The sequence below is a fragment of the Lathamus discolor genome, chromosome 3, assembly GCF_037157495.1.
Source record: "Lathamus discolor isolate bLatDis1 chromosome 3, bLatDis1.hap1, whole genome shotgun sequence".
Lineage (NCBI taxonomy): Eukaryota > Metazoa > Chordata > Aves > Psittaciformes > Psittacidae > Lathamus > Lathamus discolor.
In genome coordinates this window covers 56254461-56269625 of record NC_088886.1, presented here as the reverse complement: position 1 = coordinate 56269625, position 15165 = coordinate 56254461, and the positions used below count along the sequence as shown (strand labels likewise).

The 15165-nt window shown below is 40.9% G+C and overlaps 1 protein-coding gene across 2 annotated transcripts in view; it reads left to right on the top strand.

Annotated features, from left to right (window-relative positions):
* The window catches only part of TGFBR3 (transforming growth factor beta receptor 3), a 124363-nt gene that overhangs the window by 71046 nt on the left and 38152 nt on the right, over positions 1 to 15165 (top strand). For both annotated transcript variants that reach the window (XM_065675369.1, XM_065675368.1), the window contains exons 4-5: positions 772 to 909; positions 14382 to 14565. In XM_065675369.1, coding sequence (XP_065531441.1) covers positions 772 to 909; positions 14382 to 14565 — 322 coding nt within the window. The remainder of the gene's footprint in view (positions 1 to 771; positions 910 to 14381; positions 14566 to 15165) is intronic.

The following is a 15165-nucleotide window of genomic DNA, read 5'->3' as shown; positions in this document are numbered from 1 at the left end:
ACTGGCAGGCTCTTCTGTCATGCGTTTGGTTAGGGTTTTGCCCCAGATTGTGTCCTTTCTAGAAGGACAGCAGTGGGACAGAAGGAGCCAGGCAGGAGAGGCTTCCAGCAACTGCAAACTGGTTGCTTACAACTCACCTCTAACAGGTTGCCTCTCTTCTATGATGTCCGCTTTCCTAGGATCATTTTCCATGTGTATTTGTTTAGTCCCTGAAGTCAGGCATTTTCTTTCCATGGTGTATGTTAGGTTTTTTATTGCAATTCCTTCCACAAATTTGTGCAGTACTTGCTTTGTGTTTCTGGATGTGTCCCTCCTGGTTTTTGTTTGTTTAGTTTCATTTGTTTTGCAGGTGAGATCTATGCCCTAATAGCATCAGCAGATGAGGTTTGTACTCTTAAGCCAGCTTTGTAAGCTACCATCTAGAAACCAGAAATCAGAGTTTGCTTTGCAATTCTTTTTATCTCCTTGTTCTCCAAGTCCCAGCTTAGTGGTTTGACCTTTTGCGTAAGCTATTTTTCATCAGCATTTGCCAAGGTTTTCTTAAACACTTTAGCAGCAATTTGCAAGCATACAGCACAAACGTTAACTGTTTCATTCTTTGTATTATCTGTGCTCTGCCGACTGATTTTTGGGGGAAGTAGTTTAGTCTATGATCTTGAGTCATGAGGTCTGAATGCTGAAAGCTATAATATATATAAAAAAGACCTTTCAAATTTCACTTTGGTTTTGAAACTTGCAAGGAGGTATTCACATATTTGTGTTCCTCTGTAGGTCACATTACATTTGAATCCGATTTCGTCAGTGCATATTCACCAGAAGCCTTTGGTGTTTCTTCTCAACTCTCCTTTGCCTCTGGTCTGGAAGCTGAAAACAGAAAGGTTGGCACCTGGAATCCGAAGAGTTTTCTTTGTAAGTACACACAGACCTCTGGTCTGCTCTGTATCATAGCTACTGTTGCACAAGGCTTGGTTAATGGCATTCATTTGGAAAGTTTTCAAACATACAAGTTAAGAGGAGGTCAGGTTTCAGTGTAGGGCTCTGGGGAGCAGTTAGGTGCTAGGGCAAAGCTGTTTGGGAAAAGTAACCAATTCCTTGTTAGGTGAATTCAAGGTAAAGAAAGCAAACCTGCCTCTTCAGGATGTGCATATCTTGCAGTTACAGCCGCTCCAATTCAGAAAGCTGTGAGGTTACAATAGGTTGCCAGTCCTGATTAGAAGTTTAATAGTACCATAATGCAAAAAGTCTTAAAGCAATGGGAAATACTATGAGTGGACGCTAGTTGTGTGGTCTGCGACCAAAACAAAAATGTGTATGCATTGAGTTCAATATGTACAATTATGGTTTACTCCTCTAATGGAGCTTTTTTTTGACTGAGCTAAGCCCAGAGTGAAGTCATTTTTATTTCTCAGAAAGACTGGAGCACTGCTTATAATGTAGGATCCAAATATTACCTAGTATTTGTAAATCATGTCCTTACAGTTTGCCAGGACATTCAAGTTTGCTATTTGTAGTGAAACAGACAATTTGTTTGGATGAAATTTTTAATGCGTGACATCATGTCTAATCACGAGTTGTCTTTATCAAAGTTGCAGCTTTCACTATATTCAATTCTAATTGCAGAACTAACCTTGATTATTTTTAGCTATATCCTTATAGGGTTTAATTTTGCTCCTCCAGCACAGCTGACAGTGGCAGGCAAGACTGTTTCTGCAGTACCAGATTGGAACTTGATGCTGTCACTTATGCATCAACAGCAGGGGAAGATGGACAGTACTGCAGCGTTAGTGCACTAGAAAGGGACAATACTCTCTCAGTTGACCTGCTATAAGTGGTGACACCATGAAGTGCACCAAGAGTCCTATCACTTGCTGGACACCTAAAGCTTTCTGGGCTTGTTTTATTTTTTCCTGTCTTCAGGGTACATGAGTAGAAGTATCCTTGATATTTCGAACTCCAAAGAACTCCATCCTGTTTTTGGTACCGTGTGTTACTGATTGGTGCAAAGGACATATGCTTTTTTTGTCTTCTAAGGTATTCATAATCTTAGGTTTTCTCATTACTGTGTTAGAGACTCTTGACTGTTGCCTTTTTGTTGACTGACCATTCCTGGTATATATTCTTAATGCAACCAGTACAGTTCAGGTCTGCTTAGAAAATGACTGAGGAACAAGATGATGAAGAACAATATTGTAAGAGTCCTCATTCCTATCCCGGCCAAAAGAAACAGCACCTTTCATCAGTTAATCAAGTCTTGGATCTACTTCCAGTTTAGATCTCCTCCTACAATTACTACATCATCACTCCATATTAGTTAGTTTGTTCAGCTATCTCTTCCCCTCTCTTCTCCTTTTCTTCTTCCTCCTCATTCTCCTCCTCCAGTATTTCCCTCTCCCCTCACCTTGCCTCTGGGAGCAGAAAGGTGCTCTGCTGAAAGCCATCATCTATTTCTGCTCAGCAGACTGTGCTGGTGTTCAGGCTGCGATCATGCTGGGCTTGCTTGGCTTGGCTCAGCAGGGCTTCAGCAGACTGCATTAGGGTATAGGAACAATAGGAGTGTGCCTAAGGCCTCGTCAGCCCAAACTGCACCGTTAGCTAACTGTTTGCTTCAGAAAACTGTTTCAGGCTCTCCTGTTTACAAAAACAGGCTTGGAAATGTGAGCAGCAGCACTCATGATTTGTGCTAAACAAGAAGTTGTCTGACCTCAGGAACTGCCACAGTGGTTTAAACCTGATGCTGCAGGAAGGAGTGCGCTGTCTCCCAGGTGAGGCAGCAGTAGCTGGTAGATGCTACAGGTTCGGTTCTTTGGTGGGACTCCAGTAACTCCTCTCAGTACTCCAGCCTCTTAGGCTCTGCTGGTCATAGTAAGGGCTGAAAGTCATGGTGCTTCATCCATCCTGCCAGCACATAGAATCATAGAATCATAGAATCATAGAATCATAGAATGGTTAGGGTTGGAAAGGACCTCAAGATCATCTAGTTCCAACCCCCCTGCCATGGACAGGGAAACCTCTCACTAAACCATCCAACAGAAGGCTTCATCCAACCTGGCCTTGAACACTGCCAGGGATGGAGCACTCACAACCTCCCTGGGCAACCCATTCCAGTGCCTCACCACCCTAACAGGAAAGAATTTCCTCCTTATATCCAATCTAAACTTCCCCTGTTTAAGTTTTAACCCATTACCCCTTGTCCTGTCACTACAGTCCCTGACAAAGAGTCCATCCCCAGCATCCCTATAGGCCCCCTTCAGGTACTGGAAGGCTGCTATGAGGTCTCCACGCAGCCTTCTCTTCTCCAGGCTGAACAGCCCCAACTTCCTCAGCCTGTCTTCATACGGGAGGTGCTCCAGTCCCCTGATCATCCTCGTGGCCTCCTCTGGACTTGTTCCAGCAGTTCCATGTCCTTTTTGTGTTGAGGACACCAGAACTGCACACAATACTCCAGGTGAGGTCTCACAAGAGCAGAGTAGAGGGGCAGGATCACCTCCTTCAACCTGCTGGTCACGCTCCTTTTGATGCAGCCCAGGATACGGTTGGCTTTCTGGGCTGCGAGTGCACACTGCAGCCGGCTCATGTTCATTTTCTCATCGACCAGCACCCCCAAGTCCTTCTCTGCAGGGCCGCTCTGAATCTCTTCTTTGCCCAGTCTGTAGCCATGCCTGGGATTGCTCCGACCCAGGTGTAGGACATGCCTGTGGTGGTAGGATAGCACTGCTTCCCATATAAACTGTGCAGATATGAACAGGGAGCTCACCTTTCCATTGCAAGGAGTGAACTGGCTCTCAATGTTGACCCATCCCTAATCATGTTTAAACAGCTGAATAACAATTTTGTCCGTAACAGTTTTGTCAGTAACAGTTCTGGATCTTTTCAAGTGCCATATGGTTCTATGTATACTTCCTTCCACTGTGTTAAGGTTTCTATTCTTTTCTATGAAGAGCTTGAACAAAAAATGCCAGGGTACTGATCCACCATTACCTCTCCCAGTTTAGTCCCTCATTCCCTGTCATCACAGAACTGAATTCTCTGTGTGCTCTCTTGGCTGCAGGCATAAGCTAACTTCAGTCTGTTATCAGGAGCCCATCAGCTTTCCTGCTTTTCATGTACCAGTTTCTCAGTAGCTAGTGTGGTTGGGATGATAGGACGTAAGGTTACAGGCTGAACAGCTGCAACTGTGATGATCGCCCATGGGTTTTCCACAGTTCCACTCTACACACAGGGACAAATGCATTGTTTTCCCAAAAGTTTTTTGAAGAAAAGAGCACAGAAAGCATAGGAAATGCTGAGGAAGTCCTAGCAGCACCTGTTGGTGAGAGCAGTATGCTGAAAAGAAATGCAGGGGCTGTAGTTTTGCAGCCTTGGTGTGTAAATAACAGCTCCAAGGGCTGCAGAGCACAGAGCTTGCTGCCTTGGCCCTAGTTTGAAAATACTTGGCTTATCCTTGCACTTCTGCAGCTCTGTTCTGCTCTTTCTCTTTAAATGTATAGCCAAGCCAGAGAGCAGAGTGTTTTGAATCAGAAAAGATTTAAAACTTAAAAACCTTTTTTAATGCCCATGAATTCTATGCTCAGAACAGAAATCTGTGTCACACATACCATAGGAATGTCTTAACTATTGTGTCTGTCTCTATGGAAGCCTTGGGCAGAATAATCATTGACTTTCCAGCTTCTCTTTCAGACTTTGCATACAATGCATTCATTCACAATTTCATTAATATCCTGTATGTAAAGTATGAATTGCACCAGTTCATTGACTGATCCCTAGTTAGAAAGGTAAGAAAGAGGTTTAAATGGCAACTTCTGGGACTTACTGCCTACAAAGACAACACCCCTAGAGCCAGGTCAGGGTTTGCTGTTGAAGAATCATGCAACCATTAGTGAAGTCCCAGCTGGTTATTTCCTTTTATTGCTAGCTACTATTTTTTTTTTTCCTGTGAAGCATCATAATGAAGTTCTTAAACTGTTACAGGGAGGTGTGTTTTGAATAAATCAATACATAAAAAATACAAATTAGTTGCGTTAGAAGATCCAAGGTTATTTTTACCAAAGAAAGAGAACTTCAGGATATGAGCAGATAATGAACCGGAGCACTCTGTTAAGTGCTGTTAGTACCACTGTATAGGTGGAGAAACTAGGGCACACTGAGCTTAAATGATGTTTATATTGGAGCAGAGGGTAGAGTTAGGGTTCTGTGTTCTCTGTGTCCTCATTAGGAAGATGGTCTGCTGCCTTTGCTCTGTGAATTAATTGTTTGAGTTTCCACTAAGGCTTTATTTAAATTAAAGGATGAAAAGATTTAAAGCTTGTGTCAGCACATATTCTAAAGACCAGGAAAATACTGCTGATTTGGGCTGGAGTTTAACTTCTTATCATACAGTTCAAGCTTGGATTTTTGCCTTGAGTCTGGTCCTGCATTAGGCAGAAGTTTAAAATGAATAGGGGTGAAAATCCACCCTTTGGGCATATAGTTATAGTGTAGAGGGCAGCACAAAATATCTCCTTGGTAAATGCTTCTCAGTACAAAAAAATAGGAATTTGGTGTATACATGTGGTTTTGCACTTATATTCATCATGTGATGCACATAGCTTATCCCAGCACAATGGCTTGGCACATGCTTTATCTTCATGAACACAGCTCGTAGTTTCATTTTCACAAAATGTCCATTGGTACCTAAACCTCAGAGTGGAACAAACTGTCATTCAAATTAAAGCCTATTGCCTTATTGTGTTGTCATTTTGCTTCTCGGGGTCCTTTCCCCATCTGTAAACCAGAAAAAATGCTAGTGAATAATCTTAAGTATTGTCATCTTGGTAAAAACCTGATGTAAATTTCTATATGTGTGTTAGAGAAAAGCGACTGTATAGTGAGTATGTGGTGTGGTGTTAATACATTTGGCATAGACAGGGTTATTTTCAGACTCTGCGTGAGTTCTATTTATCTTGATGGGTTAAGTAGGTGGTGCTGGGAAAATTATTGTGATTTTAGTAACATAAGTCTCATTGTGTTAAAAATAAATATACCTAAAGTATTATGGCATTTCAGTACAAAAATACCTGAAATGGGTTAGTGCATGAACTCCACCTTACCTAAGTATTGAAAATCACGTTTGCTTACTCTGATGTATAGAGTCATATTAGTCTGGTTGGATATTTTTTACGTATCTCAAAAATTCAACAGTTTGGGACTCAGCGTTTTCTATTGAGATGTTTCTGGCCTGGACCATTGGTCTTGTCACTCAGAAGAGCAGTGCATGGGTGGGAAGAGCTGGTCAATTCAGCAAGGGGGGAACACTTAATATCTGTGCTAAATATATATATTTATATACATATATATATATATACATATATATATGTATATAAATATATATATATTTTGCTCAGCTGGAAATAAATGCCAAAATTATAACCTAAAAGGGGAGCGGGAGAGGAAGTTGAAGGATGTTTAGATTACAACAGATTGCAGTTTTATGTAAGTGAGGTAACACCTGTAGAAAATGCTTTTACCTTTTTGCAGGTCAGTCTTGCAGAAAAACCTTACCAGACATCTCCCACCACCACACTTTGAAGTTTTCATATAACAAAATAATTTCCTCCCTTCCATCAAGTCGTTATTTCTCTCCTTCCCTAAAGCAATTTATTGTGAACATGTCCTGGCAGAAAACCAGCAATTTAATGTAACTACCCAGAAAGAGGGGTTTATGGCTGCTGCTCAGCTAGTGATATTTTTTAGTTTTAATTTAGATTTGGTAGCCTTCTCTATTGCTTCTCTAACCTAGGAATGTCTTTACTGGGCAAGTGAAAGTAGTGAGAATTAAGTCAGTGAGAATAAAGGACCCAATCCTTCGTGATTTCCTGACAGAAATCAGTGTTAGAATAAATCTCAAATCCCCTTCAACATACGTGATTTTATGTAATATTTGATTCAAGATGTGATGCTTCAGCTCTTTCTCTGAGTTAGTTTTTCAGATGATTAAGTTATGCAAGCAAATAACCTTACTTACAAGAACCCCTTTAATAGGAATGAATGTGTGTATTAAGTTAGTAAAATGGCAGAAGCAATATCATTAATGATACCTGCAAAACCAGATCACATTGAGATGTGAAAAGAAAAAAGCTTTAAAGAAGAGTAAGTGATAGAATTAAGAGTTTAATTATTAGTCATTTCTGTATTTATAAGAAGAAAAAGGCCATGTTCTTACTACTTCAGCCAATAGCTGGTTTATTCTTTTCACTTTGTGAAAATATGGTTCACATATTTTGGGTCCCTGCCACCAAACCACAGGCTGTTCTATGGTTTGCACTAGATTTTGGATGATTGACAAAACTCACTGAAAAACAAGTGCTATTTGTTTTCCTGTGCCTAGTATTTAACGGGAAATCAGGAGGCTAAATTTCCAATCACTGATTAAACAGACCCAGATGTGAACAGAGTGCTCTGCTAGGAGAAGAGTGAGGAAGGATAGGAAATGCATGACTAGTGATAAATCTGGTATAAAAAGTGACCTTTCACTATTCAAAGTAAAAGCAGGAGATTTTCAGTGTTGTGTAACAGTTTGAAGAGGAATTTAAAAGGACTATTACATTTCTATAGAAACCTGGGTCTGTTTTTTTTTTTTTTTTTTGTAGATCTTCATCCTCCTTCTACTCAGGAGCTGGAAGTAATCCTGTAGTTGCCCTTTTTCACTTGGCAGAGTTGATATTCTTGGTCACCCTCCCCACACCATTTCCTTGCCTTTTCAAAGAGTGTGGAAATAACACGAAGTGTCTAATTAAAAGCAGTGTTTAATAAACGGTAACTTACAATGCTTTTCACAATAGTCAGTTTCCTTGGAGACTTTGTCTCCTGGTCTGGTTCACCCCCCTGCAAGATCCTGCTTCTCTAAAGTCTATATAACTGGTTTACTCCCCAAAATATCAGGGGGGACCTCAGGCCATCTATGGTGGTTGTTCTGAAGTTCTCAGCAGTAGAGTGGAAGGATTTTGTCAGAAGTAGGGATGGCAGAACATGACAGCATGGTAAATCCATGTTTGAAAGTGATGCATTGCTTGCATTCAGTAAAAGGAGTTTGAGTACAATAACCCTAGTGAGGCATCTTTAAATATCTGGTTTTCTTCTTTTGGTCGGTTGGGGTTTTTTTGTGGTTTTTTTTCTACTTTTATTTTTATTCAAAGCTTGCTTCAGAAAGGCGTTCCAGAAGAGAGTGATATTTCTGGCTTAGGAAGCAAGATACACAATACATGAAGCAAATAGGCAGTGTATGGTAAAAAATGTCTATATGTGGTATGTGATGTCCCAAAATAGGGAAATTTTATGATGCCTTGGTGTCCTCTGCTTTCACTGGAAGCATTTGAGCTTGGATAGAAATATTGCAAAAATACCAACTTGCCAGTAAATTTCAGAAGAAGGAAGGCACAGGTCTGTGTGCTTTAGATTCTCCTTTCTTGTGGCTTTCAAGTCCTGTACTTTCTGGAGCCTGGTTTGTTAAGAGTATCACCTAGTTAGTACTAGATCTTTTCCTGTCCCAGGTGATTCAAACCATCTTTCAAAACTCGGGCTTTATTGCTTGGTGTTTCTTTCAGCTTCAGGAGTAGGCTGTCTTCATGGGTCACCACTCCAACCAAAACTTTGTGTTAGGAGTGTGGATGGACCACATCTTGGATCTTATGCTGGTGTTTCTCATTGCTGCCACTGACTGATCCTGAGTGCTCCCTCTCACAGTCCCTCTAGGAGCTCAGACACATCACTTTCAGAGTAAGGGAGGCAGATAGATAGGAAGACTTGGGTTTTAAGTTAAACCAGGCTGCAAAAGTGAGGAAAGAAACAACATTCAGGCATTTAGTAGTTGAGATGTGTTTGCAGACCCATCATGCAGGAGGCTGAAGGTCCTAAAACAGGCATCTGTGGTGGTCCTCTCTATATGGTCACGGCTCCTTCCCTTCTCTGCTTGTTTCAGTAATCAGGGGTTTTAGTTAGTGGAAGTTTAGAGGCAGGCAGCAGATTCTGGCAGGCTATTGGTGTTAGTGACGTGGTAATAATATATCACAACAGGTTGTGTTACTGAGTCATCGATTCCAGCGGAAACTATAGCTACAGTTGCATAGATACACTTTTAATTCTCCCCTTCCTTTCTTCCACTACATTGAATCTAGCTTGAAACAATCCCTGCAAAGGCTTCTGCTACAGTATTTTGTTCAGAACAAATGAGTGTTACATGGAGTCCATGAAGATGTTGTTAGATTAATGTGAGATGAGTGGACAATTACCTGTGTGCAATTAATAAACCCTTGCTGAGCCCTAAATTTTGGGAACAGATTTCCCTTTTACATGAACTTGTTTTCCTTTTTGTTTTCTTTGTATCATTCTAGTAACTGTTCCATGGGGGGTTTTGAACGTTGCACTTGTTTTGGCACAGTTTCAGCTTTGTTTGAAAATCCCAGGATCTTCTTTCTAGGTACATAAAGACATACAAGAGTCTGATCCCACAAGGTTCTGCTTTCATCCTGAAGGAAGTGTTGAGCAGCCTTAATTCCTGACAACATCCTTAGTAATTGAGCGTCTCCTAGAAGTAGAATTAAAATCTAAAATATAACTAAGATAATGCTGCTGCTTTTATGTGTTTGCTTTTGAAAACTGGAAATAGAATTTCGTTATGACTGTATGTGGGCTTGAGAATACTAAACTGACAATTATAAGCTTTGCTGCTGCATGAAAGCATCACACCTCTGTGGCTGGTAAGGACCATGCAAAGCTGATAGATGATTCATGAATGTTATATGTCATTTCAAAAGCAGCGTGTTTCTTAGTCACTTACCAAAGAGAATTGTTCTCTTTGTGATTACTGAATATTGAATGTAGGTTTATGAACATAAAAGGATATATTTTTGAGTTCCCAAATACCTGATATTTCTCCATCCGTGACTTCACTTTTCCTCTGTAAGGGGACCAAAACACATCAAAGTACATTAACAAAAAACACCAGCTGAGTCTGAAGCCCATGTTAGCCACTCTGCAAGTTGGTTCAAGTTTTAGAGTTTCATTCTGAGAAGACTTACTGCTCTCCTACACGTTTTGCCAGAGGTCTGATACCGTATAGCTCAGATAAAACTACAAACGGGGCTGCTTTTCTTCTACTGGTGTATTTGCTTCTGTCATGGCTTTATGGGTGGTTTTGTTTGGCCCCTTGTGCTGGAGGAGCCTTGGTGGGTAGTGGTGTAGCTGTTGGGGGGATTGGTTCATCCTGTGTAGCCACGGGCACATAACTTTGTATAATGAGTTATCTCCCAAAGGTGCCTACCTCTGTTTCAAGGCTAAATTACAAACTTGCTTCCAACTTCTTCCTACTTGGGAGTTCTGAATTATAGCTATATTAAATACTTAAAATGTCATAAAACAAAGTAAATAGCCCACTTGGATCAGGCTCAAAGAAAACAAAAAGCAATAAACATTTAAAAGGAGAGAAGGAAATAGGTAAAATAGGAAACAGAAGATGCTGTTTCGAGTGTGTGCAGTGTTCACCTTCACCGCTATATGTGTTTGAGATAACTCAGGGATGGTTCTGAGAGTTGTTCTTTCTGGGGAGTAGTAACTTACACCATTTGGCACACCTGCCAGGTAGCTAATGTCCTGAAATACCACAGCAGCCTGGCAAGGTCAGGTTTTGTAAGACTGGAAATTTTTCTTAAGGGACGTATAAAGTTGTTTGAGTTTTGTATTTTCTCCCAGCATGAGGGATGTTTCCTTGCTTCTGTACAGTGCAAAGGAAATCACAGTCCTTATTTTCCCCAATGGTCAGCAGAGCAGCAGTGTGTGTAATCAAAATATGTTGCTAAACATGTTCTGCTCTTTGATAGAGTACTCAGGTTTTGGTAGCATATTTTCAGAATCATGTACTTGATCCTCACTTTCTCTGAGTGCAGAAGTGCCCTTTGAACTGTGGTCCTTGCTGTGGTTAGTGACCGTAACCATCTTTTTGTCTCGCAGACTGATTTTTCCAAGTCAGGCTTGGAAGTTTCCTCATTTAGCCTCAGAAGTGTTGTGAGGCATGTAGGTGAACTCAGCAGCAGAGGATGTTTCTAATGCAGTCCCTTCTGATGTCTTCAGAACAACAGGAAGAAATAGACCTGGGGCACATTTTTCCATTCTGCAACCTCAGAAAGTAACCACTGGGGATGAAGTGAGGAGATAAAAGCATATGTGGCAGCAGTTCCTTAATCATCCAGTCAGCTGTGTAATGAGTGCTCAGATAAAAATCCTTGATATACTCCCAAATACTTAAAGCATTCTTTGGTTTTAATGCTCTGGCTTATCCTAAGTATGTTAGCGAAAGCTGCTTTTGGTTTGTTCTGAAGAGTAAGTAGTTAATGTTCAAGGCAGGTGTTGAAACAGTGATGGTTGCCTTTTTTGGAAGAGGCTGTTGAATTCTTTCCAGAAAAAATAACGTGCTTGGCTCACTTAACCTTGCCTTAGGTCCGTGTAGTAAAAATCCCAACACTGGCAGGCACAGCAGTTCAGTCCTTTCTAAAACCTGGTGGTGGAACCAGCATTTCAGATAGACTTGAGCATGTGGTTAGAAAAATAAATGATGATAAGCTTCATGTTTGTTTAAAGATATTTACTGTATGATCATGTAGGAGGATGCTTGTGCCAGACTTTTTAGTCACTCTGCTTTCTGTCCTTCCATTCCTCCCTAGTAGGGCTCAGTGCTCTGGGGGTTCATTGATAAGATCTGTCTCTGAGGAAGACATTTGTCATGCTGCAGAATGATGCAGAAGGTTTTCAAGTCTAATTAGGAATAAATGGAAAGCCAAGTGTGTTCTGAGGAAGAGAGCTGTTGTATTAGCAAACCTTTAAATATCTCAAATGAAAAATACAGTGAAAATGCATTATTGCAGCTAATGCTTGGGTTTTTTTCTCAATATTTAGGAGGGATAATATTTTCTCTTACACTTTACTCAGATGTTTTAAATGCTTACGCCCTGCAGTTTTTAAGCACTGTTAGGCCAGAGCTCCAAAAAGATGTTCCACACACCTCAGATGTAAAAGACAGCATTGCTTAGAGGTGGTGCTCTGTATGTGATCCCTGCAGATCTGCCTTGTGCTATGTCAGCATTGTCCTGCGAGACTGTGGATGCTATAAACCTTCATGTGCTAGGAGCATTGTAGAGGTGCCCCGTAAAATCAGTCCATGGTGTGGCTGCTTTCAAGGGATGAAAGTGTCAAGTGAATGCTACTTGATAAATACATTTTAAAGATAACTATTGTTCTCTTTTCCTAGTGTTATTAATTTGGGGGCAGTTGATTTATTCTAATGGCAGAGTTTGCTTTCTTATTTGACAAGTACTGAGAGTATTGGAAGAATATGGTGTATTCTGCATTATGCTGAATAAAGACTTTTCATTTCAAGGAAATGTTTTATGGTAGTCATGTGCAAAACAACAAATGAGGAAGATCATTCAGAACTGAAACAGATGTTAATTTAAACTTTGAAAACTCTTCTGGCAAAAGGATTTCTAAGCTGGTTTTTGTCACAGGCCTGGTCAAATTGAACTCTGAATTACATGGGCCTCCTCTTAGAGGAGAGTATGTGATACGTAAATGCTAGTGTAATAGCTGGAAGCACAGGGAGGAGTTTTGAAATTCTTTCCATGTGCCAAAGGGTGTAATTTATGTGTCTACTTTGACAAATATTTGTAGGTGCTAAACAAACTGATGTGTAACATCCTGAAATAGTGCTGGGAACAAGAGGTCCGGGGAAGACAGCAGTTGGTTGGTACTAGTTCATTTCTCTAACAGGAACCTGACCTCAGATAATCCTTGTTAAATAATTGTTATTGATGTATTTTGTTGTTTAAAAGATTAGAGAGAGATACTAATAACCATTATCCTGCTACAATGTGTAAATAATACTCAGAACAGGTTAGAAATTGTTATAATGTATTTTTCACTCCTCCAGTCATCATCATTAATCACTTTGGATTTTCAGTTGGAGAGAAAAATAGAATGAAAGGGAAAGGGGGAGAGAGCAGCTGAGTGCATTAAGCTTCTTTCTATTCTGCCCTTAGGACAGAAAATAGTACTTCTTTCCTGAGGCCTACTGCAGTGGTCTGGAAGTAAGGGCTTTGTTACATCTGGGCAAGCACTGGGCAACACACTACTACAGGGAGTATGTCCAAAGAAATCTTCACTGATGCATTCAGACCTGAAAGCTTGTTTGTCTTTCTGTGCTTTGTCACTCAAGCACATGTTTTTCGTGACTTGATGTTTTAGATCTTGGTGTAATCAAGCGCTGATGGAAAGACCAGCCTGAGTAGGGCTTGCAGGCCCCAGTCCTCCAGCACCTTGAAGGAGGAAACAGGGAAGTTCATAGCTGAGTGGTGGCTCCTGAGGTTGGGCACATGGAAGAAGTGCTCTTCTTTCACTACATGATATAAGGACCTCTTGAGAGCTGACAAATGTTCTGAAATTGTTGGCCATGTCCCTCTGTAGGAGCAAGAGAGCCAAAAGGTTGCTATTGGCACAATCTAGCTTTGCAATCAATCTGGAATGACTTCTTTATCTGTTGAGACCAGTGCAAGTTGAAGCAGGTCCCAGTCTGAGCCTGACCCTGTGCTGTTGCCTTTTCTTGAATGATGCTATTGCCACTCCAGTGAAGTTGTATTTGAAAATCTTAGGCTTTCCTGCAGAGCCTGTTACACTCCCACTTACTGTTTCTCCATTTTGACTATTTTAAACAGCATTATAGTTTTACCAGTCAGGACCTGAGTTAGTGTAACATTTATAAAGATTTTTCCAAAGATGTATAACTCATCTGCTTTATGTGTTAGACTAAAGCAATTCCTTGCTTCCTGTAAATAAAGCAACAATAAATATCTTCCCTTCCTCTTAGCCTTTCTCTTTCTTTACTCTGTGTTTCTCTGTTGGCTTTTATCTGTCACTGGGCTTGGACTTGCGTTCTTTCTGATTTAGGAGTTGCTTCAGTACTTCCAAATTTTAATGAGCTTCACATCCTTGTCTTGCTTCAATTCTTCAGACCATCATCTTTTTACTCTCTCCTGTCGTAGTTTTCCTGTTGTCTGCCTGCCCTCCCCTCGCTTGCTCAGTTCAGCTCCCCTTGCAGCGCAGTTGTACCACTTGTGCAGCAGGATGATTTTGGACTGTAGCACCCCAGCTGGGCTGAGGGGTGCCTCACTTTGTAACAACATCTCTGAAAAAGGAATCATGGTGCAGATGTGAAAACATGTGAAGTTTAGGCGTTGTTGGAAATAAGCCATAATCACCTTCAGTGAATGCATGTGGGTGTGACAGATTACATTGCTTAAACACGCTACCTTGTCTGTGGGGATAAATGTACCACATTAAAACAATATTTTTATTCCCATCAGGTGTCCTTAGGTTCCATTGTTCAGTTTGAGAAGGGAAATTTCTCCTTGTCGGCAGAAACAGAAGAAAAGCTTTTTCCTGAGAAAAATGAACAACTGCTACAGTGGGCCCAGAAGGAATATGGAGCAGTAACATCTTTCACTGAGCTCAAAATATCCAGAAACGTCTATATTAAAGTAGGAGAAGGTAAACCAAAACAAACCCAACAGAACTGATAAACACTTTTGAATGTTGAGAATGTCTTGCTGTAGTTATTTGAATCTTTAAAAATAACTCATTTTCCAAGGAATGTGATATGAAAGGGGAAGGCAGAGAAATTAGAGCAAGTGTAAAGACCAGACCTTGGAGTTAGGCAACTTCTAGTTCACTCATGGTGATTGTTTGGATATTTTTATCTGAAGGACTGAAGTGAAGAACCTGCGGTAGGGTGTAGTTTCTAGAACAACCTGAGTTACGGGTTTGGGGTTGGGGTTTTTTTAGCATTTGCTTGTGTAAGGCTCCAGACTATTTTGGACAAAGAATTACTGCTTTCCTCACAGACATTAGCTGTCTCAGTCTGGTGTCTTTCTGTGTCTTCATCCCAAGGAGAAAGGTTTCTGTGTGAGCTGCACGCCAGATTCATCAGGTGGCCTAGGGCAGGTGGGAGAGGACTCTAGCTCCACAGGGATTTCACAGGCACATATTAGGGTAGGATCTGGGCTGCAGTTGTATCTGAGCAGTGTTGGAACAACTTAACAATATGAACCTCTGCAGGACTTTGTCTCAAGCTGGTGCTGATCACATAGT